The following is a 22,975-nucleotide window of genomic DNA, read 5'->3' on the forward strand; positions in this document are numbered from 1 at the left end:
CTACTCTGTTTTCAGAGGGAGAGTTTGCATTTTTAAAGCAGACTGAAGCAAGAGGGTGTGGCAAGAAGGAGCAGCACCCTCCATTTTTTTAAGAAGTACTTTCCCAACTGGAATAAATTAATTAATTTCTATTTAAAAGATGAAAATCAGCTATTTTTTTGAGTCTGCATTTTAATACTGGTTACATCATCTTTATTTAAATCATAACATAATGAAGGATATGTATGATTTTATTTCTGTTTGTCGACTACCCTGTGATCAGCTCACATACTGTCGGTCACAATCCAATTCAGTGAACTTCAGGAAAAGGACAGTCCTGAAGTTTTACTGGATTGTCACTGACAGTCTGCGAATCAATCACAATCAGCTTACTGACACTGCATCTATAGACACACACGCACACACAGGCATACCTCTCAACTATCCAGATTTAGGCAGAATGTCCAGATATTTGCCTCAAAACCTTGGTCTGTTCCTCATAAAATTTTTGGTTTTCTGGCAAATCACTGGGATGATCTGAGGAATTAAATTAATAGACAATGACATACATTTGAGTTTCAGACGTCATATCCTTTAGAAAATGCATTTTAATACATACCCTGTTAATCTAGCAACTTTCTAAGTTTATAACAGCAATATTTAAAATCTGTCCCTATTTTTGAGGTGTTGTACCCCCATTATGTCAGGCTCTGTCCAGATTTCTTGGGCTAAGAGGTTGAAAGGTATGCACGCAGTTTCCATTTAAGTGGCTGCATGCTCGTTTCTTTTGGTGGTTATTTGGCTTGTTCATGCATGGTCACTTTACTCTTACGCTGGACATTACTTCACTGCCTAAACTACAGTACAATGATAACTGATGTAAGCTTGGTATGAGTCTGACAGTAGTAGTAAACACTGTAGAAGAGGAAATGTGATTAATTGTAGGGGGAAAAGATTTACTTCCTTGGTAGTTATATATGTATGTGTTTGATGCAAAGACTTCCACTGGATTAAGTAAGTACTTTGAATGCAAAGAAGGTGGTTCCTACATGTATTGAGTCATATGATATGGCATATGGAGTCATGTCTACCTCAGGAGTAATTGGATTAGTGTACATAAGTGTACATTACAAAAGAAGCAGAGATATGCTGTTTTGTAGAAGGACCTCGGCTGCTTTTTGCAGCTCATGGTACAGTGAAACTCTCAAGCTCTTCCCTTACCCATAATGCCCTAGTCACCTAACAAACCTCGGATCTTACTTGCTGCCTCTTAAACCTGTATGCATTACAAAATGATAAAACAGAATCTGGAACTCAAACAAAGGAACAGTAGTCCCTCCAGTATCTTTCGATCCTTCCAAGAGTCAAACAAGGAGGGGGTTGGTGGGAGGGAAGTTGAGGAAGAATGAAAATGGATAAGACAAATGGAATGTTATGTTGAATACATAATCTTTTTATCTGATGTTGTCACTTTAATTCATTCCTCAATTGTTGGGACAGAGTCCCCAGCTAACTATAACCCAGGATGACCCTACAGGGAGATATTCCTGTGCACTGCTGAGCAAAAGGCTGCGCTTCCCCTAGAGACCAGATCCAATTTGTAATGCGTAATAAAGGTATGAGGATTAGCCCAAGTTGCAGCTACACATATACCATCCAATAAAGATCTGAATAAAAATATGGAAGAAACTGCCATAGACCTAGAAAAATGTGCTTTTGATGGTTTTTGGTACAGACAAGGCCAATTTTTTGTAAACAACAGTAATACAATCAGTTAACCATTTGGCTAAAGTCAATTTAGAAACTGGTTTGCCTAATTTTGATTCCAAAAAGAAGGTAAATAATTGTTCTGCTTTCCTGAAATTTTTGGTTCTATGTAGATAAAACTGTAATTGTCTGTGAACATCCAAAAAGTGTAACATATATTCTCCTTTATTAGAGAAATTTGAAAAGCAGATTGGAAGGTTGACAGTTTGATTGATATTGGATTCCGACACCACCTTAAGATGAAAGGAAGGACTGGTCAGTAATGATCCATCCTTATGAAAAACCAAATAAGGAGTTTTGCATAACAGGGCCTGAATTCCTCTACTAGAGGTAATATCCACCAAAAAGACAGTTTGCCAGGTCAAGATTTTCAGTTCACAAAACATATGCCCACCGCAGACAGGGTCTTTCCTTCCTGCTCAAACCTACAATGTGTGTCTTTAACTTTGGGGCCAAATAAGGAACTTCCGTCAAAAGAAGCATTGATGAAGGAAGCTTTGAAGGGTTCCGCAAAATCACACAAGTGCATCCAATCATACCTCCTGATGGAAATACCTGAACCTGCCGCTCATGAGGTGCCTTCATCTGTGTGGGAGATAAGCCTCATGGACGAGTTTGAAATGGACTGAAGGTTAGCTAACTGTGAGGCAATAGTGCTCTCTGTCTCAAGAGGATATGATTCCAGTGAGGTATTTGGTAAGTTCCTTAACCAAATCACTCTGGAGTCTAGTGAAATGTGCAAGTTAATTCAGTGACACAAGGGCAAAGGTTGCCAAAACATAGACATGCTTCCCAAATCTGCCCAAAGCCCTAGACTCCCTGTTACAAGGGTGGACAGAGGAACATTGTTAAGCTAGTTCCTTCTTAGTGGCTGCCGCTACGAACCTGGCATCAACTGGTACTCCCTTGTTCCAATACTCTCTGCCTTTCAGTGGTGCCAGGATCCTATCTGGTCTCTTGGGGATAGGCTCAGTGGTGTCAGGCTAAGGAGACCAAATCAATGAGCATATTGGAGTGTGGAGTCACCCAGGAGGTAGACAAGCCTGCTCCAAAAACATCCAGTAATACTGCCTCCTTTTGGAAAGGGTTGTTGGGAGACCAACCACACCTTTCCTTTAGGAGTTCTAGGATGTCTCCAAATGAGACATCATCAGGTGGGAATCTTAGGGAACCTTCCCCCTCATCAAAGTCGGTAACTTCTGTGATAGACTCTTGTGGAGAATTCAGCTGCCTCTTTTTGCACTTTTTCTTCCTGGGAACATCTTCAGTGGGATGCTCCAGAGAAGTGTCAGAAGAAATTAGTATACCCTGCTGGGTATCCTGGTGACTAATTTAGGCTGGCTGTTCCAGTGGCACAGTTGGTTAAGGGTCTAGATGCAGAGACAAATGGAGTTGGGTAGTTGAAGTCGAAGAGGGAAGAGAAGTCTGAACTCTAGGAACAGAGAAAGCTCTCTCCACTACCTTGAATGCAGAATGCCTCAGATAGAAGGAGACCAATGGCTCCAAGAAGAAACACTTATGGATCACAGGCTCCGCCCCAAAGGCAGACTGCTCGAGGAGGGAGTCAGAGCTGAACTATCTAGTGCCAAAGCTCCAAGGGGCAGAGACGGCTCCAACAGCTTCTGAGTTGACTCCAACACCTTGGATCCGGCACTGACTCTACAGCTCTGAGAATCATCTGGCTCCAAAGTGCTGAGTGCCAGTGCACTCACAGACTCCACTGGAGTTGAAGATACCAGTATCGTCGGATCCGATGTGGAAGACTCTGGAATCTTTAGATCCAATGGCTCTGAAAGCAATGGCTGGATCAGAGAAGGAGCCAATAACAGGGCAGTAGTACTAATAAGAGTCTCTGGACCAGATGGGGTTGGTGCCAGAAGAACCCCCATTTGAATCTGCATCGAGAGGAATTTTCTCATCATCCTGTCCACATCAGCTTCAGTCAGACTCTTGGAAGAACGTAGAGAAGATGCTGACAAAAATGGTCTGGAATGGTGATGCCTAGGAGACTGGCTCAAAAAAGGGGGAGGTAGCCAAAAGGAGACCAGATCGAGGACCAACTGGATCGATTGGATCCTAGGTGATTTTTCTGATCTAGACTTTGGATCTGAAGGGGTTGTATCCAAAACTTTAGAAATATTATAAGGAGGTTCAGAACCCAGACCTGAATAGGTCATTGGACCCTAGGAACACTTTCTTGAATCCTTTTTTATCAGATTTCTTCAGGGTTTGGGCCCCACATGATGATGATGGTGATGATGCAGATTTGGGGGGCAGCAAACCTCTTAGAATTTATTTATATTTTCTATCAATCAAAGCTACAGGGTTAAAAGCCTTATAAATGTCCCAGAGTCAAGATGCAATGGGCCTAAGTAATACATACATTTGGAATGCATGTCAGATAACGGAATTTTTATAGCCACAAGCCATATGTGTTTTAAACCCCAAAGGTTTCTCAGCCATTTACTTTCTCACAAGAAGTATACTATAAGGAAGGAATTAAGCAAAGATTTTTTCCCTTTTTTTTAATAGCACAAAGGGGAAAAATAAGAACAACGGTAAATAAAGATGTACTTAAAGTACGCTAAGGAGAGAATACCAGCGATGGTTATCAAGAATTACACAAGCAAGTAAATAACTAAGTGGTAAACGTGATGAAGGGCTAGGAAAACAAATATTGCAAAGGAAATATTTTACAAGGTTATACAGTTAAAGGTTATAATGAAAGTTCTAACTCACAACAAAAAAGTCGCTATACTCAAACAGTATACAGTGAACATGTCCATACACTAAGGAGGAAAATGAGATCTGAAGTATTTGAGTGACTAGGGCAATAGTGTATGTGGTAAGCTAACCCTCTCTACCACATACCTCCTCCCCTCCCCCATGTATGGGGCTCCTCTCCTAAGCAACCCTCAAACGTAAACTAGCATCCTGCTACAATAAAATTACCAAATTTGCTACTAGCTCTAAATCCCTCTCCCACCACTGTTACTCCCTGAACTGGCTAGAACTCCCTCACTACCTATCCTTTATTCAACTGTCCACTGTCCACAAACTCATTTTCAACCCTTTTCATTGCCCGTCCCTCTCCTCCACCCTCACTATGCATGTTGCTACCCACACTCTCAGATCTAACAATCAAAACCTCCTTGCTGTACACAAACCATCACATAGCCCTAGTCAACTTCTTCTTTCTCCCTTGCATGCAAATGGAATTCCCTCCCCAAATCTGTATTACAAAAAAATCTTTCCTCTTTTAAGGCATTGCTACACTCTTATATCTCCTCTTCCTGGGAATGCTGCTGCTCTCATCCATCCAACCCCCACCAATCTCCTCCTCTTACTCACACTGCCCTACCCTAGCTCAATTATGCTTTCAGCCTGCCACATATGGGGGTGGGGTGGGGGGACAAGGGGGGGTGAATATTTACATTTCCTTTTAAGAATCTTCTACTGATGTAACTGTTACTGTTTATGCTACTTCTTGCTTGACCATCAATTGTCTGTATCTAAAACATACTGTATTATATCCTGGTATTTCACTTGTATTATCTGTTGCATACATTTTTTTAAACTATTACTGTATTAATTTCTGAATCAACTACCTGTTTTATTATTATTTTTTGTATATATTTATATACTGTGGAGCTTTTCTCCCCGGGCCTCCACTGAAAAAGGGCTCACTTCGGCCCAATGGACTTTCCCGGTTAACAAACTTCAAATAAATAAATAAATACAAATAAATAAAATATGGGTAAGGGAGGAAATCAAAAGGTATGAGACAAGAACACATGTAAAAGTAAGGGCAGTTGTGTTACATGATATTACTCAAAGATGTAGCTGTCAAAACATCTGCATACTCCAATGGACAACTGACTTCATTACACAGGACATATGCACCAGCGGTAAATCATCTACAGAGTATCATATCTGTCTCTGAGGTGACTGCACCTTTACGACTCAATAACCTGATGTTTGGAGATGAAAATAAAAATTTGGAGTTTCCTTTCTGGAAATCTCATAATGAAAGAAGTGGCCTTATGACTATTGTTTGCACAGCTCAGAACATGACAGATATTTGTGCAGCTAGCCTTTTGTTAATGAATGGAACAATTTTTATATAAAAGTACACAGTCTGAAAGGAACTGTACTTCACACATGGGTTCTTAAGTTCTGGAGGCAACTCAAAAAAAAACATTCCATTCAAGTATGCATTAATGAGCATGGCATCATGGTGGTTTTGGATGAAAAGGAGAAATCTTGGATAATTGCAACCGGTGCTTTGCTTCACCCAGGTCTGAATGACTACACATCAGATTTATTATTTTTTGTATTTGTTTGGATGAGTATACTTTTATGGCACCCAAGATACTTTTTTATTTGTTAACAATGAGATGTTTTTACATTACGTACATCTGCTTTTTTATATATATTTCTTAAAATAAATTGCAAACATTCATAGAATGATACTAGATATGTATATCCCTGACACTCTGCGGTGGCTGGATATACCCATGAAATAGGACTAGTTACTTTTTATTGAACTAGTCACACAATGGTATTGCTGGTATAAAAAGAACAGTAAGAAAAGGCATAATTAGATAATAAGGAAGTTGCTAACAAAACTGGCTTATCTGAACCCATGATTGCAACAATAAAAGACACTGAATTTTACCTGTTGCAAATGTTAGATTTTTGTGATTTTATATATATTCAAAATCACCAAATTCTACAACTTATCATTTTACACAAACATTCACACACACACACACATTACTCTAAAATGATTGAACAACCCAAATACTGACGTTCATATCAACAAAAAATGTCAAACCCCCAAATGCTATTACATTACTACACATATGCTGAGCAATAACCTCACTGTATGCAAAATTAAATAAAAAAAAACAAAACAAAACTTTTTTGGGAGGGTCATAGCCCCCTGAACCACCTGCTAATTATATATACAAATTCTGAGACTGCACAATGTCTGAGAAATGGCATATTCCCCAACCCTAAGAACTGTCAGATCGTGCACATTTATCTAAACAGATGTCGACCAAACCAACATCTGACAAAGGTTATGATTCCCATATGTATTATACAGTGTTCCTAAAATAACGTTTACTACTGCCTCAGAACTATTGTAGTCAATATGAATAACTGTCATTATCAACTGTTTTGTACAATGGTGAATATTACCTTTCTGCTTCTCATCACTGTAATGGATGGCACATCTTTTGGCATTAAGTGACAATTCACATACACAAAAGATGTTGATTTTGCTACTGATCTCAAACTGCTTAACCAGAGTCCTGAACCTGTGCATAAACTGAAAGATGTACATTTCCAGTAAAGGAGCCAAAGTAGACTTAACTATGACTGGATTATGAACAAAAACTGTAAGTATGCAATAGCTCCTCCTCTGTGATAATTCTGATTAAAAATTAGTGGAAGAAATCACAATTTTCCTTATCTTGGGAGTATACATTAAAGGATAAAAATGTTATTGATATTACTGCTAGAATTAGAAAAGCCACCTCCATTTTGCAATATTCTCTCCCAACAAACACACTCTTGTAAGATGGGTCAGCATTAAGGTCAAAATATACCACTACATGTCAACTGTACGAAAAATACTTCCTTGTGTCTATGAAATGTAGATAATCTCTAGTAATTACTGCATGTTGTCTAGCTGTTTTTCAGCACACTGGTACCTAAGATTGAACTGCTTTATTACATGTTAGGACCTGGGGTAGGAGGTATGTTACACATCTGATCTTCATAAACAGTCATGGACTGCATATGTTAACAGAATGTCAGGACAATGGCATGCCAAAGTAGTACTGAATATGGTCCCAGAAAATGGCAGATAACACAGAGGAACACATGGCAAAATATGCTTTTAGAGAAAGTGTACATCAGATGAATCACTTGAGAATATTCACAAGATGTACACACCAATTGGGTCTGGTTTTGCTGCCCAATATTGTAACAAGACGAGGAGGGAGAGGGACTAAGTCATTCAGTATACCGCTTTATCTGTAGAAGCTGATTATTTATAACAAGGTCTGTTAAAACAAAGTATTATTTGTATACAGTAAATGTCATTTAGTTACTAACATCTACTGGCATTTTGAAGAAAGACTTGGCTGTTTTCTGATGATGACTGTTGACTAAACATTTAGTTCTGTCATTATACTTAACAATGTATTTTTTATTCTGAAATAATTAAAGGGTTCAGCAAAATAGTGCCATCTCAAAGAAAACTACACAGTTTATGAGACTGATTATTACTTGGTGATAACTTGCTGACTATTTGTCCAAGTCTATGTTTTCACAGACTTTAAGGGCATCTGTGATCTACCAAGTCCTGGGTACCAGATTATAAGAAAGCAATGTAGATCCACATTTGGAACTTAAGTCAATGAACAGGAAAACAGATTACTTGTTGGATATGCAGGAACATTAGGTCAGCTGAATACAGAAGGAGCTAAACAGCAGTCTTCTACAAGCAACGTTGTTCACTAAAGGTTAGGCTTGCCCTACCGACCTCCTAACTACAAACATGTAGAAGTCGATCTGGGTCAAACATTTATTGCAGGCACTTGTGAACTAACTGCAGAGTTGGCCAGCAGATCATGTTTTGGAGACTGTGAAGAATAAATATCAGCAGTATATCAAAAAAGTACAGTTGTGTACACTTACCATAAATGTAGATGTTCGAGTGCATTCACTGTTGCAGTCATCACCTGTGGGTTATCCCTGCTGTGGTAGCCCTCAGCCGGCCCGAATACCAGAGTTAATGTTTTTCTGCGCTGGCTGCTGTCATTTGCTTTCTGACATCAGGTCGTCAGTGCTATAAAGGAAGGCAGCCGAAGCCATTACATCAGTTTTTCTTGCCCTAACCAGTCAGAGGCCCAAGTAAATATGGTAAAGTGGTCCTGGTGGCTTAAAGCCACCATTAGAAATGTATGTCTCCCTAAAGAAAGAAGATACAGGAGGGAAGGAGGGTGGGAAACCAGGACTGCAACAGTGAATACACTCAAACTTCTAAATTCAGGGTAAGTGTACACAACTGTACTATGTTCTTCGTGTTTCACTGTTGCAGTCATCACCTGTGGGAGGATTCCCAAAGCTGAGGAGTGGGGCGGTAGGATTAGTAAGAGACCTTGGAATGGGTCAGCATGCCCTGCAGAACTGCAGAGGCAAACCCTGCCCTAGCCTTAGAAAATAGAGGTAGGTGGTAATGCTTGGAAAAAGTATGGACAGAAGTCCAAGTGGCAGCTTCCAGGATATCCCTGGTGGGAACTCCTCTGAGGAATGCTGCCTTAGTGGAATGGGTTCAGATAGACTTGGGGGGGAGGGGGTTCCCAAGCAATCTGTAGCAGAAAAGGATACATTGTGATATCCATTTGGAAATGGTTTGTTTGGAAATAGGCTTATGCCCCTGAGGCAAAGCTGACAAGTAGTTGGCCTGTTTTCCTGAAGGGTTTAGTATGGTCCAGACAGTATCTGAGCTGTCTGTGCATGTCTAATGAGTGCAGAATTCTTTCCCCCTTGTTTTGGTTAGGAAAGAAGGTGGGTAGGTGTATGGCCTGGTTGAGAGTTACATTAGATACAACCTTGGGCATAAAGGAGGTATTAGTCCTCAGGGAGACCCTGTCTGCATGGAAGATGATGAAGGGCTCAATGGTCATCAGTGCCTGAAGTTCTGAAACCCTTCTGGCTGGGGCTATGGCTAGGAGAAAAGCAGTCTTCCAGGAGAGGTATCTCAGTTCTGCTGAAGCAGCAGGTTCGAAGGGTGGTAAAGTTAGTTTTTACAAAACATATTTCATGTCCCAGGCTGGAGTGAGTGGCCTTCTGGGAGGTCTGATATTAGAAGCCTCTCTGAGAAATTGTTTAATCAATGGATGGGAGAACAGGGGCTGTTCTGTATCAAAATGAGCTGAAATGGCTGAGGCATGGAGTTTAATAGAGGAGAAGGAGAGGCCACTATGAAGTAGCTCTGCTAGGTAGTCCAGGATAAGAGGGATGGAAGGTTGTGAGGTATTGCCCCCTCTGAACTGGCTCCAGGAACAGAATCTTTTCCATTTTCCTGTGTAAGATTTTCTGGTGCTGGGCCTTCTGGCCTCTGTGATCATGTCTAGGATCTGTTTGCTTAACAGGGGCCCCTTGTTTGCCTTTAGAGTATTAGCCATGCTGATAGTTTGAGAGTCTACAAGTCTGAGTGCAGCATCCTCCCCCCACCTGAGTCAAGAGGTCTGAGATCAGGGGAAGCTGCCTGGGAGGCTGTAAGGTTAAGCTGTGCAGTAAAGAGTACCAATGTTGTCATGGCCAATCTGGAGCAATGAGGATGGCCTTTGGTCTCTCCTCCCTTATTCTGATCAGTACCTTGGGAATAAGAGGCAGAGGAGGGAATGCGTACACAAAGAGGGTGTTCCATGGGAAGGTCAAGGCATCCACCTTCCACGCTAGGTGGTGACACTCCCTGGTACAGAATTTTTTCAGCTGACGTTTGAGATGCGAAGCAAAGAGAGCCACCTCTGGAGTCACCCACGCCTGAGTGATTAGTAAAAAGATTTTTCTGTGGAGCTGCCATTTGTGTGTGTGGGGGGGGGGGTCCAGTAAGTTTCTGCTTAAGTGGTCTGCCAGGGTGCTGTTGATCTTTGGTAGGTGTTGGGCTATTAGGTGTAATCTCATGGAAGAGGCTGTCAGCCAGAGGTTCATGGTTAGCCTGCACAGAGGTAAGATTTTTGTTGATGTACCACATTGCTGTGGTGTCTGTTTTGATAAGGGGAACCCCTGGTCTGAGATGGGGTTTGAAGGATGTCAGAGCCTTTTGTACTGCCATTATTTCCTTCTGATTAATGTGCAAGGAAAGGTGCTGGGCATCCCAAAGACCTTGGGTGCCCCTGCCTTCTAGGTGAGCATCCCAAGCAATGTCTGAGGCATCGGTGGTGATGGTCTGCCCAGTTGGGTGGAGGTGAAGGAAAGACCCTTGTTCTGAGCACAGGCCCCTGCCCACCAGAGAAACTTGGCCCTTATACAGGGGATCAGACGGAGAGAGGTCTCTAGAGGTTGAGAGTGCTGACACCAAAGGTTCTTTAGATACCACTGAAGCTTCCTCATGTGAAGCCTGGCCAGAGGAATTAGAAGGATGAAAGATGGCATGTACCTCAAGGCTTGCAGGAACGTCCTCGCAGTGAGATGACTTCTGGAAGCCATCTTGGTAAAATAGAGGCAGGAAGCTCTGCTTTTCTTGGAATAGGAAGGCCATTTGGGATGTTGTGTCCGGCAGTGCTCCCAAGAAAATGATCTTCTTGGAGGATATTTGCTTTGATTTCTTCTAGTTGATGGTGTACCCTAAGGAGGTTAGAAGGGTGTTGACAAAGAGGAGGTCTTTAAGGAGCTTTTCTTTGCAATCTGCCTGAATGAGGCAGTCGTTCAGATAAGGGTAAATCTGTATATTTTTCTGTCTGCAAAAGCCTATGGCTGGAGGTAAGTATTTGGTGAATACCCAGGGAGCAGTAGATAAGCCAAAGGGTAGCGCAGAGAACTGAAAGTGTAGTGAACCTGCTCTGAAGCGAAGGAATTTCCTGCAGGATTCCCTTATGGGGATGTGGAGGTAGGCATCTTTTACATCTAGGGTAACCAACCAGGCATTTTTTTGTCAGAATAGGCAGCAGCTGCTGCAAAGTTAGCATTTTTAAGTTGGGGACCACCAGGGAGGTGTTCAGAATGGATAGATCCAGGATGGGGCTCAGAGTGCCCTCTTTTCTGGGAACAAGGAATAGTCTGGAATAAAAGCCTCTGCCTGTTTGATCTGAGGGGACAGGTTCTACAGCCCCTTGGGATATGAGAGTTTGGACTTGTTTCAATGCCTCTGCCCACTGATTTTGAGGAAAGTCTGGGTACCCTCTTGGAATTGGGAGTTCGTTGAAGGAGAATTTGTATCCCTGAAAAATGATCTTTAAAACCCATTGATCCTTTGTTACAGAAAACCAATTTTCTTTGCAGAGGGAGAGCCTTCCTCCTAGTTTTTGGTGAGCAAAAAGAGGGCAGGGGGAGAGGGAGACATTTAGAGTTTTTGCCATAGAGGGATGGCTTAGAACTCCCTGCCTTTGGAGCAGAAGTGGTCCACTGTTTTGTTCTCTGCTGTCTCTGGGATAGGAGTCTGGGTGGTCTGTTCCTATGGGGCTTACCTTGCCCCTGTCTGTTAGATGCAGGAAAGGACCAGTGCTTTCAGGAAAATTCCTGCAGGACCTAGGAGGTTGTACCTGAAAGAAATCTTTTACTGTTTGCACATATTTTGCTTTGTATTCCATCTTTTTAAGCACCTCATCTGCTTTTACTCCAAACAAGTGGTCCTTATCCAAGGGTGCATCAAGTAATTTAGACTTGACATGATCAGGGAGAGGTTGTTCCTTCAACCATGCATGTCTCCTAATGACAGATTCTAACACTGCTGCCCTGCTTGAGGCTTCTAGGGCATCATAGCCACAGTGTAATGAGTGTTTGGCCACTTGACAAATAGAGTGCAGTAAATCTGCTAACTCTCTCGAACTGGGACAGCAAGGAAAGGTTGAAATCTTTTGTTTTAATAGTTCCAAAGTGTGTTACTGATATTTTAACATGTGGAACTGACAGTTGAGTGCTCTGATAGCTAAGGTTGCAGAGGTGTATACCTTTTTTACCCCATCTGTCCAGAGCTCTGGAGTCCTTGTCAGAAGGAATAGGATTCTTTGCATAACTAGCCTTAGCTCCTTTTGGTCCCTGTCTAATGACCTCCAGGTCTGCAGCAGGATTTCTGTACAGGCATTTGTGAGAATCCTGTACTCTGCAATACCTGTCAGGTTTTCTGGGAGCACGTGGGAGGGCGTCAGAAGCTAAGCTGGATTCATGGAAGACATCATCCACCACCTCTAAGATTGGAGGGATGGCCAAGGGTCTGTGCTGGGGAAAGTCTAGAAACTCTCTTAGTCTTTTCTTAGACTAAGGGAAGTCCTAGGATTCCCAGTGGAAATGTTCTTTGAGGGTGTGAAGGGTTTCCCCAAAGGAAAGATCTCCGGTGGGGAGACAGAAGGAATGGATTCCTCTGTATCTGAATCCTCATAAGCACTCAGAGGTTGTTCCTCTTCAAAATCTGAACAATCAGACTCCTCAGAATCCTGTTCTGTCAGTATTTTAGAAGTTGTGCCTGACTACCCCTGATAAGGGTGATAAGATCCTCTGCCATTTTAAGCATTTAAGCTTGGGGTGATGGAGGAGGAGTAAAATGGTGGCTAGAGGTAGTTTTCCTACGAGTGGCCTTGCTTCTAGGCCTAAGAGAATCCATCGGTCTGAGAGAAACGGTATTCGGATGAGATGTTATTTTTTTGTCTAGATTCGGTAGTGTGAAAAAAACTCCTCAAAACCTGGTGCCTGCGTTACGGCTCCGGACCCAACCAAGGCAGAGGCAGCCAAAGGCTCGGAAGACAAAGATTTCTGTGGCATACCGGACTCTGAAAGGGTGTCAGTAGAGGCCTGCGAAGGTATAGAATCAGACATCAGGGGCTGCGAAGGCGCCTCACTGAATTCCGGAAGACTGACAACCTGCTTAGTGGTAGAGTCATCGGAAGGCTTAGCCTTGTGTGATCTGTCTCCATCTTTATCCTTACATTTTTTTCAGAATCTCTACAGATTGTTGGCAGACGGATGACATTTTGGAATGTGAAGACGGAAGATGAAAATACCTGGCTACAATAAGAGCTCTACAACAAACAGTTTTCGTGTTAAAGAGAGCACAGAACCAGCAACGGGAGACATCGTGGTCTGGGCCTAAACAAGTGACGCAGTATTAATGGAAGTCTCGATGTGGGATTTGCTTTCCACAAGCGAGACAATTGTTAACTTTTTCAGACATCGGTTAGTGCAAGAAAAAAGGATCCCCAGCAGGGTACTTAGCTTTACACGTTTTCAGCTGTAATTCAAACTCTGGTAACGACCGACCGGCACACTTGCGAACTGCTTCTGCTATGGGCCCCACGGCAAGAAAGACTGATGTAATGACATCGGCTGCCTTCCTTTATAGCACTGACGACCTGACGTCAGACAGCAGCCGACACAGAAAAACATTGACTCTGGTATTCGGGCCGGCCGAGGGCTACCACAGCAGGGATAACCCACAGGTGATGACTGCAACAGTGAAACACAAAGAACATCAAAGCTATATTTTATGTATGCTACGTACCATGTACAAAGTGTACTGAAGGTTGTATACTGCTTTGAATGCTATGGCCATTCTTCCCCTAAAAAACTACAACAAACACAACTAACACTGCAGTTACTACTATTCAATCTATGGGGTAATAGGAGTTGCAGTCCCTTAAATGCATTGCAAAAATGCTGCTGCTGTTTTGAACCAATATGATAAAATTCAGAATTGAAAATGAATTTACATTAAATTTACTTGATACACTCAATAATTGTACTGTATTTGCATGATAAAGGAGGTAATATGCCTGTCCAATCTATATCTAACTTACCTTCTCCCTCCCCCTTTTTCCACTTGTTCTATACACTCTTGGAAGTCTCTTTAGATTTCCTATTCACCACCCACTTTGATATTCCACTCTATTTGCCCATAAATCTCTCCATAAAGAAGTACATTCGGAGATCCAGACAGCAGTTAGTCCCCAAAGTCTACTGCCTGTGTCCTCCCCCAATCATTCCTGTTCAAAATTACCCCTTTACATCTTCCTGGGATTATCTTGTGTGTCCAGATTATATCTTCCTATCTCTTTTGGTTCTCCATCAAGAACAGCTTTAGCTCCTCAAACTTTTGGTTGAGTGCTTTCCTGTGTATCCTATAAAATACTCTGTCAGTTTTCCTTTGAACCCCTTAAAGCAGCCTGTAATCCCTTCTCCTTTTCTGTTCTCCAGAACTACACATATCACTCAAGGTCTGGCTTGTCCACAGCCGGTACAATAGGATTACCTCACTGCTTCTAGAATCACTCACCCTGAAGATTCTCCCCAGCAGAGTTTGATCTGCTCTTGACCCCTCATTCTGCTTCTGGTGGTCCAGTTTAATTGTGATCAACACTGCTAGGTCCTTTTCCTGTCCTCTTGCCACCACTCTACAAGCTGATACTTCACAACAGAACTACTGTGATCAAACCAAAGTAGTTTGTATTTATTCACCCACAATTACCTCCATACCATCATGCACCCACTTCAAAACTTTACTAAAAGCGCACCTAAAAACATGCTGGCTATGCCCTTGCAACTCCCACTCTAATATCACCCACCCCATCCAACCACTACCTTTCTTTCCACTCCACTAACTACCTTGATTATAGTAAGCTCAGATGCTCATAAGCCTAGTACTTATTATACAGCAGGAGCTTCTTATTTTAACATTTGTTAATGTCTGTTATGTACTTCACAGATAAAAATTCTAGTTGTCTACTGATGTACTATGTTCTTCATCTGTAAATATGTTGTAAGTAATTGCTATGTAAATTGTTAATCGCTATGTAATCCAATGTAACTACTGTCTGTTTATTTTAACTGTGGAGCTTTTCTCCCCGGGCCTCCGCTGAAAATGGACCTACGTCCAGTCAAGACACTCCCGGTCAACAAATATAAATAAATAAATAAATAAATACATTTATCAGCACTAAACCTCAGCTGCTTCCTTTCTACCCACAAGATCAGCTTTCCCAAACCTTTCCTTAGACTCTCCCATTTCCTATCCAGTGCTGCACCACTCTTGTTGTAGTTAGTCAAGAGGCTAATCCTGTTCTTCATTACAGGTTCATAGGTATGTACTAGGCAATCGGTCTGCAGGCCATTTCAAGCCTGAACCAAAAAAAAAACGCTATTTAAAAAATGTTCCTCTAGCCTCAAGGAGGGCAAGACAAGATAAACAGGGGGGAGAATTTGAGACTGCCCATCCAATTATCTTGGTTTACCTTGAATGTGGCAAGGGCGATACTCTGTTGACATGTAGTGGAAGTTTGTTCCATAGGTGAAGGATATGTTGGGATATGAATGTATCATGCCAACCTGTCTTATTTATTCATTCACATATGTCTTAAACAAACCCAGTGAAAAGTACAGTTCACAGCTGACATTTGTGGTGCTACACTTGTCTTCCACTTTGTTCCTGACCCCCCCCACCTCAGCTTACACCAAACGTATCAATGTTCTATCCTTCATCTGTGTGTCAATCCAGTTCATCCACTCTTACAGTGTTACAAGTTTACACACAGCTATACAGACTCAGTCAAAGGCCTTGATGAAGTGCAGGACTACAACTACCAGAACTCCTCTCTCAAGCTCTCTTGGGATGCAGCCATATAACTGGATGCAGTCCAAATAATAGTTTCTTTTGGCGATGAACAATGCCCTCTGTGAATACAGATGTTTTCTTCCTTCCTATCCGGTCCTGCCTGCCCTCTAAACAGCCTTACGATGTGCTGAGGTTATTCATCCTACATACTAATGAAGACTTATTTTACTACAGTTATACTAATATACATCACACAGTACATCCTACTTCCATGAACTATCCCTTGACCAGATACACTGCTCACGATATGCATTCTATTTCATAGTCTGTTCTACTCTCTAAAAAGGATACGTTTAATGAGCCCACTATAAGCAGAGTTAGTAAACAGCATTTTTGCATTCAAATAAAAACACAGTGACTAAATTAAACAAAAAAGACAAGTTGCACATAAAGATTGTATGAATATTGTCAGTGCTGTTTACTAACTCTGAAAAATCTTTTCTTAGGGTTAATATACAATGTCCCATGGGTGAGTAATATGATTATATATGCACCCTCCTGTATCACTGCACATAAATATACAAATTGCAGAATATTCTCACAACATAGTAAGTGAACAACATATGGTGCATAGAATTTGTTATAAATGCTTCCAGTAGGACGATGTATTACTGCACAGTGTTTGCTGTATGAAGATTGCATTTTTTTAGATCACCCAGAAAACAGGGATAAATGGGTGAACTACAGTGAGTAATTTTTTTATTAAATTCTTAACATACAGTGGATATAAAAAAGCGTACACATCCCCGTTAAAATGCCAGGTTTTTGTGATATAAAAAAATGAAACCACAATAAATCATTTCAAAACATTTCCCACCTTTAATATGACCTATAACCTGTACAATTCAATTGAAAAACAAACAAATCTGTTAGGGGAAAAAATATAAAAAATAAAAAACGTACAATAAGCTGGTTGCATAAGTGTGCACACCCTTAAACTTAGTTGAAGCACCTTTTGCTTTAATGGCAGCATTCAGTCTTCTTTGGTACACATGTACCATCGATTAAAGAGACTCTGATTAACCCGAAATAAAGTTCAGCTGTTCTAGTAGGATTTTCCTGACATTTACTCAGTTGCCTGCTACAGCAAAAGCAATGGTTCAGAGAGCTTACAAAGCATCAAAGGGATCTCATTGTTGAAAGGCATCAGTCAGGAGAAGGGTACAAAAAATTTCCACAGCATTGGATATACCATGGAACACAGTGAAGACTGTCATCAAAAAGTGGAAAAAATATGGGACAATAGAGACGTTGCAAAGAACTGGACGTCCCTCCAAAATTGATGAAAAGGCAAGATGAAATCTGGTCAAGGAGGCTGCCAAGAGACTTACAGCAACACTGAAGGAGCTGCAGGATTTTCTGGCAAGTACTGGTTGTGTACAACATGTGACAACACTTTCCCATATTCTCCATATGTCTGGCCTATGGGGTAGGGTTGTAAGACGGAAGCCTTTTCTTATACAGAAAAACATCTAGGCCTGGCTAAAATTTGCAAAACAATACATCAAGTCTCCCAAAAGCATGTGGGAAAATGTGTTATGTCTGATGAGACCAAGGTTTAACATTTTGGCCACAATTTCAAAAGGTACATTTGGTGCAAAAACAACACTTTGCCTCACCAAAAGAACATCATCCCGACAGTGAAGCATGGTGGTGGCAGTATCATGCCTTGGGGTTGCTATTCTTCAGCTTGAACTGGGGCTTTAGTCAATGTGGAGGGAATTATAAACAGTTCCAAATACCAGTCACTTTTGGCCCAAAAGCTTCAGGCGTCTGCTAGAAAAGTTGAAAATGCAGAGGAATTTCAGCTTTCAACAAGACAATGACCCCAAGCATATATCCAAATCAACAAAAGAATGGCTTCACCAGAAGAAAATTAAAGTTTTGGAATGCCCCAGCCAGAGCCCAGACCTTAATCCAAAAGAAAATCTGTGGGGTGACCCAAAGACGGCTGTGCACAAGAGATGCCCTCGCAATCTGACAGATTTGGAGCGCTTTTGCAAGGAAGAGTGGGAAAATATTGCCATTCATGATTTGCCATGCTGACAGACTCCTACCAAGAAGACTGAATGCTGTAATTAAATCAAAAGGGGCATCAACAAAGTATTAGTTTAAGGGTGTGCACTCTTATGAAACCAGCTTATTGTACGTTTTTTATTTTTTATAATTTTTCCCGTAACAGATTTGTTTTTCAATTGAATTGTACAGGTTATAGGTCACATTAAAGATGGGAAACATTTTGAAATGATTTATTGTGATCTCATTTTTTTATATCACAAAAACCTGGTAGTTTAACAGGGGTGTGCACACTTTTTATATCTACTTTAAACTCCAATGCAGCTTTCAGCTGTTTATATGCCTATAACACGCACTTCAGTGGATCTTCTGCCAATAGTAAACCTTGGATTATAGCTGTCGACACAAAGCATTTCACATGCAAATTTAGTCTGTTCTTTGACTATCCCTAAGGTAGTTTATAGACTGAAATACAGTCTTGAGATGGTGAATGAGTGCAGTCTCAAAACAAACCTGTGTTATAGGAGTATTTTCAAGACCAACCACAAACTTTTAAATTTCACTAAGAAACTGATCACAGTCTCAGATAAGTACATCAGAAAGCACTGTTGTTTTCAGGTCTCATTTTAGTAGGAATAATCAACACAAAACAACAATGGATACACAAGATCTAATTAAAACATTTACAAAAAATATACTGAAAATAGACTGTCAGAGGATCAAATAAAAATAACTGACAAACCTATATGTCTTTCGGCTTTTCCCGGTTAGGGGTTGCCACAGCAGAACTCCCGTCCGCTAATGATTGGCAGTGGATTTTTACAGTGCCGAGTTGACAGCCCGACGCCCAACCTTCAAAGAAGGCATGCCCATTCACGCACGCACCTACCTGCATGTCTTTAACGTCACTCGACCACAGGGAGGACATGCAGACTCCATACAGAAGGCGCTCAATGTCTGAATTCAAAATTCTAATCTGAATTCAAAATTCTAATTAATAAATTAAAACCCAATAAGACACCTGGAAATGACGGTATGATACCTGAACTATACGAAATGACAACTAAGGATGCTCTGAGTACTTTACAAGATTTATTTTCAATAGTTAAAGGACTTACGAAGGTAACGCCATCCTGGAAATATACCCATATATCCCCAGTTTTAATACATGACAAGGACTCAACACAATGTTCTTCACATAGACCAGTTTCATCATTAAATGTAGATTATAGCATTGTCGCCTCGCAGCAAGAGGTTCTCCCGTTCGATTCTTGGCTGGAGCGCCTTTTGTGTGGAGTCTGCATGTCCTCCCCATGGTCGAGTGACATATAAAGACATGCAGGTAGGTGCATGCATGAATGGGTGTGCGTTCCTTGAAGGCTGGGCTGGCAACTCGGCACCAACCATAAAAATCCACTGCCAATCATTAGCGGACTGGAGTTCCTCTGTGGTGACCCCTAACCGGGAAAAGCCGAAAGACATTACTTTTATAAAATATTTCTGGCAATCTATGCCTCTAGAATAAAAAATTTCTTCCAATGTTGATAAACAATGATCAGACTGGGTTTGTAATGAACAGGAACACCTATAACAATATCAAGAAAATAGTATCATTAATTGATTATACTAATAATTCAAAAAAAGAAATAACTTTGAATAGTGCATTTGATTCAGTTAATTCGGAGTACTTACTATTAGTACTGCAGGAATGTAATTTTTCAAACAATTTCTTAGAATTAGTCAAACTTCTCTATGAAAACTCCTTTGCATACATTAAGATAGGCTCATATACTTCCCAATCAATCATAAATGCTAAAGGTACTAAACAGGGTTGCCCCTTGTCCCCACTGCATTTTTCTCTAGTTATGGAACCTTTTGCAAATTATATACGATCAAATAAAAACATCAAAAGGCATACAAATAAATAATGATTTAATCCCCAAAATAAAATTATTTGCAAACGACATCCTATTAACTTTGACAGATAGCAATTCTTCTTTTATTGCAGTATTCCAAGCAATAGAAATATTCCAGAAGACATCAGGACTCAATTTTAATGTCAATAAGACTAAAATACTACCTGTTAATTATCATATTAATAAAACAGATAAGTAATTACATAAAAATATTGTGAAAGATGATAAAAATCACTTACTTCGGGATACTCTTGCCTGACAGTATTAAAGATATAACAATCCTTAATTATAATAATAACTTAAATTCCACGAAACAAACTCTTAAAAATTTATTTTTTTTTCATTAAGGAAGAGACACAATCTCCTTAATTAAAATGATTATCCTTTCTAAAATTCTATATATAATACAATCTTTATTCCTCCCCAAAAATATAAAAGAGTATAATTCTTTGTTTCTGAGATTTTTATGGTTTCCTAATGAGCCTAGACTGGATGTCCTCCCTGCGGTCACATGGGTTTCTTCCAGGTGCACTGGTTTCCTCCCACATTCCAAAGTAGGTAGACTGGATACTCAAAATTGGCCACAGGTGAGAGTGTGTGTGAGAGTGAGTGGTGTGAATGAACTACCGTGGCAGGACTAGCCAGCCAGCGGTGTAAACCTTGGCTCAAGATGATTGTCACTGCTGAAGTGACATCCCGGACCCCATGTGCAAAATGGGAAGAGGGGTTGAGGATGGATGAACCAGCCTAGATTGGCTTTAAACCATCACATTAGAGATTGAACATCAGGTGGTATTGGTCTTCCAGATTTAGAATTATATTCCTTATCTTCAATTGTTAACACAATAATTTCTTGGTTAAACAACAATTATAATGCCAAATGGAAACATATTCAGGGAGGTATTTGGTGTAAATCTAATACATTAACAAAATCATATCATACTAAAATAGCTACTAACAAAGTTCATTGGTTAGTAAAAGACTATTTTATAGAAAACAAAAACAAACCACTTAACTCTTATTGTATTGATATGATAATAACCTCCTTTAAAATTTCATTTTCAGGAACCCTGAATATTAAGCACAGATTTTCTTTGTATTTCCAATTGCCTATACTCGAAATAATATTAATACATTTCATTTAACAACAATGACTACATTGAAAGACAAAAACCTGTTATACTGGTATCCATTACCAGACAATGGGAAGTTATAAAATGTTGACTACATCATTAATAAGGTTGAGTTAAGCAATGATATATGGTTAGAACTTCAAAACTGTAGATAATTAGTTGAACATAAGATTAATTTAATGCAATCAACAGTTAGAAATTCTTTCCCCACATTCATTGATTTACTCATTATTCTAATACACCAGAATATAAGTGGAAAGGGACTTCTATCTAAAATCCATAAGTTACTTAAGAAATCAACAGTATGTCAAACAGAAAGCTATTGGGATTATTTTAGACTTGTTAATAATGACTCCCCAAGTGAAGATGATAAAAAAAATAATACTTCATTCTTTAAAACTGGCTACTTCATTACTAAAGTAGAGGATATTCTCTTGGAAGTTCCTACATAGAACCTTTATCACACCGCATAAAGTTGAACTGATACATATAATAAAGACACAGAATGATGGAGATGTAAACTAAATGTTAAAAGCTGACTGGCAGCACAAGTTTTATGATTGTATAAAACTTAAAACATATTGAGATATTATGAATTCCATTTTGCAGTCTGTTTTTAATAAGTTTATGCTGACCAAATCTCTTATTTTTATTTAATACACCTATTCCCACTTGTGTTATGAAAATAAAATAAAATACCCACTTTTGTGGAGCACCTTAACATTAGCAAGAAAAGTCATCTCCAAGAACTGGAAGAATCAGACTGGTCCTACTGTGAAGGAATTTACACACTTGGCAATTGAAGTCTGTCATCTTGAACTAATTACTATCATGACAAAAACATCTAGAATCACCACTTCATATAATATATGGTTGAAATTCAAAGCACTGTTGGATAAACATACTTTAATAATTAACTAACAACTACTGTTATCACATTTCTTTTTCTGTTTAAAAAGCTTTGTTTTATAGTACACACCATTGTAAATAGTTATTTTAGTTGGCGTTTATTACTGTTCTTTTAGATATGTAGATTTGTTTTATAGCATTTCTAGTATCATATATTAATGCTTTGTTGTTAAAATTTTCAATAAAAACAACTGGTAAAGTAAGCACTGTAAACATTACACTACAATATCTACTTTCTATTTTACTGACAACAAAAAATAAATACTACTGTTATAACATCAACACTATACTGTACTTCATTTGAACCAAAACATGAACAACCTATTTAAAGGATATATACACTACCTTACAAGTTTGGTTCCAATTTGTTGCCTCAGCTCTTGTCGTTCTTCCTCTGATGTACAAGGCAGAATGTTTTTGTCTTCCAGTTCTTTCTTTGATGGTCTGTTTCCAAGTTTGATAGCAAGTGTGTCTCTTCTGCGAATCTTACAAGCCAGGGAACCTGAAGGCAGTTAAGGAGTTATTCAGGTTTTGAGTTTTACTCTGTGCACGTCTTCAATAAATATTTCTTTATCTAGTGACAACTGATTTCAAAGCGGTTTAAAAATGCCTCATCTCTCAACTGCTTAAAATAGAAAACAATCTCAGTTTTTACCCATTTAATTGTAATCTTAACATCTGACGTTCTCGTGTCCCTCTGCAAAATGTCAAAATAAATTACTTCTTTTACTTCTGGACAACAGACAACTGTACTGAGTTACGCAGATTCTCAACTTGTATTCCCATTTTTCAGGAATTCTGATTGCCTCTCTGACATCATACACTGCAAATGCCTTTAGTACTTCTGTGTCAAGGCTGCCAACCTCCAGAAAAAGCCCACCAGTTCAAAGCTAACTCCCAAGTCAGTCCAAAGT

General features: G+C 39.9%; 1 protein-coding gene across 2 annotated transcripts in view; it reads right to left on the minus strand.

The window, feature by feature from the left end:
* LOC122792307 (phosphatase and actin regulator 2-like) overlaps positions 1 to 22,975 on the minus strand; it is a 1,188,181-nt gene that overhangs the window by 117,389 nt on the left and 1,047,817 nt on the right. For both annotated transcript variants that reach the window (XM_044060086.1, XM_044060087.1), the window contains one exon: positions 22,407 to 22,563. In XM_044060086.1, coding sequence (XP_043916021.1) covers positions 22,407 to 22,563 — 157 coding nt within the window. The remainder of the gene's footprint in view (positions 1 to 22,406; positions 22,564 to 22,975) is intronic.

The sequence above is a fragment of the Protopterus annectens genome, chromosome 1.part2 (assembly GCF_019279795.1).
Source record: "Protopterus annectens isolate FY-2018-M chromosome 1.part2, PAN1.0, whole genome shotgun sequence".
NCBI classification, from domain to species: Eukaryota; Metazoa; Chordata; order Ceratodontiformes; family Protopteridae; genus Protopterus; species Protopterus annectens.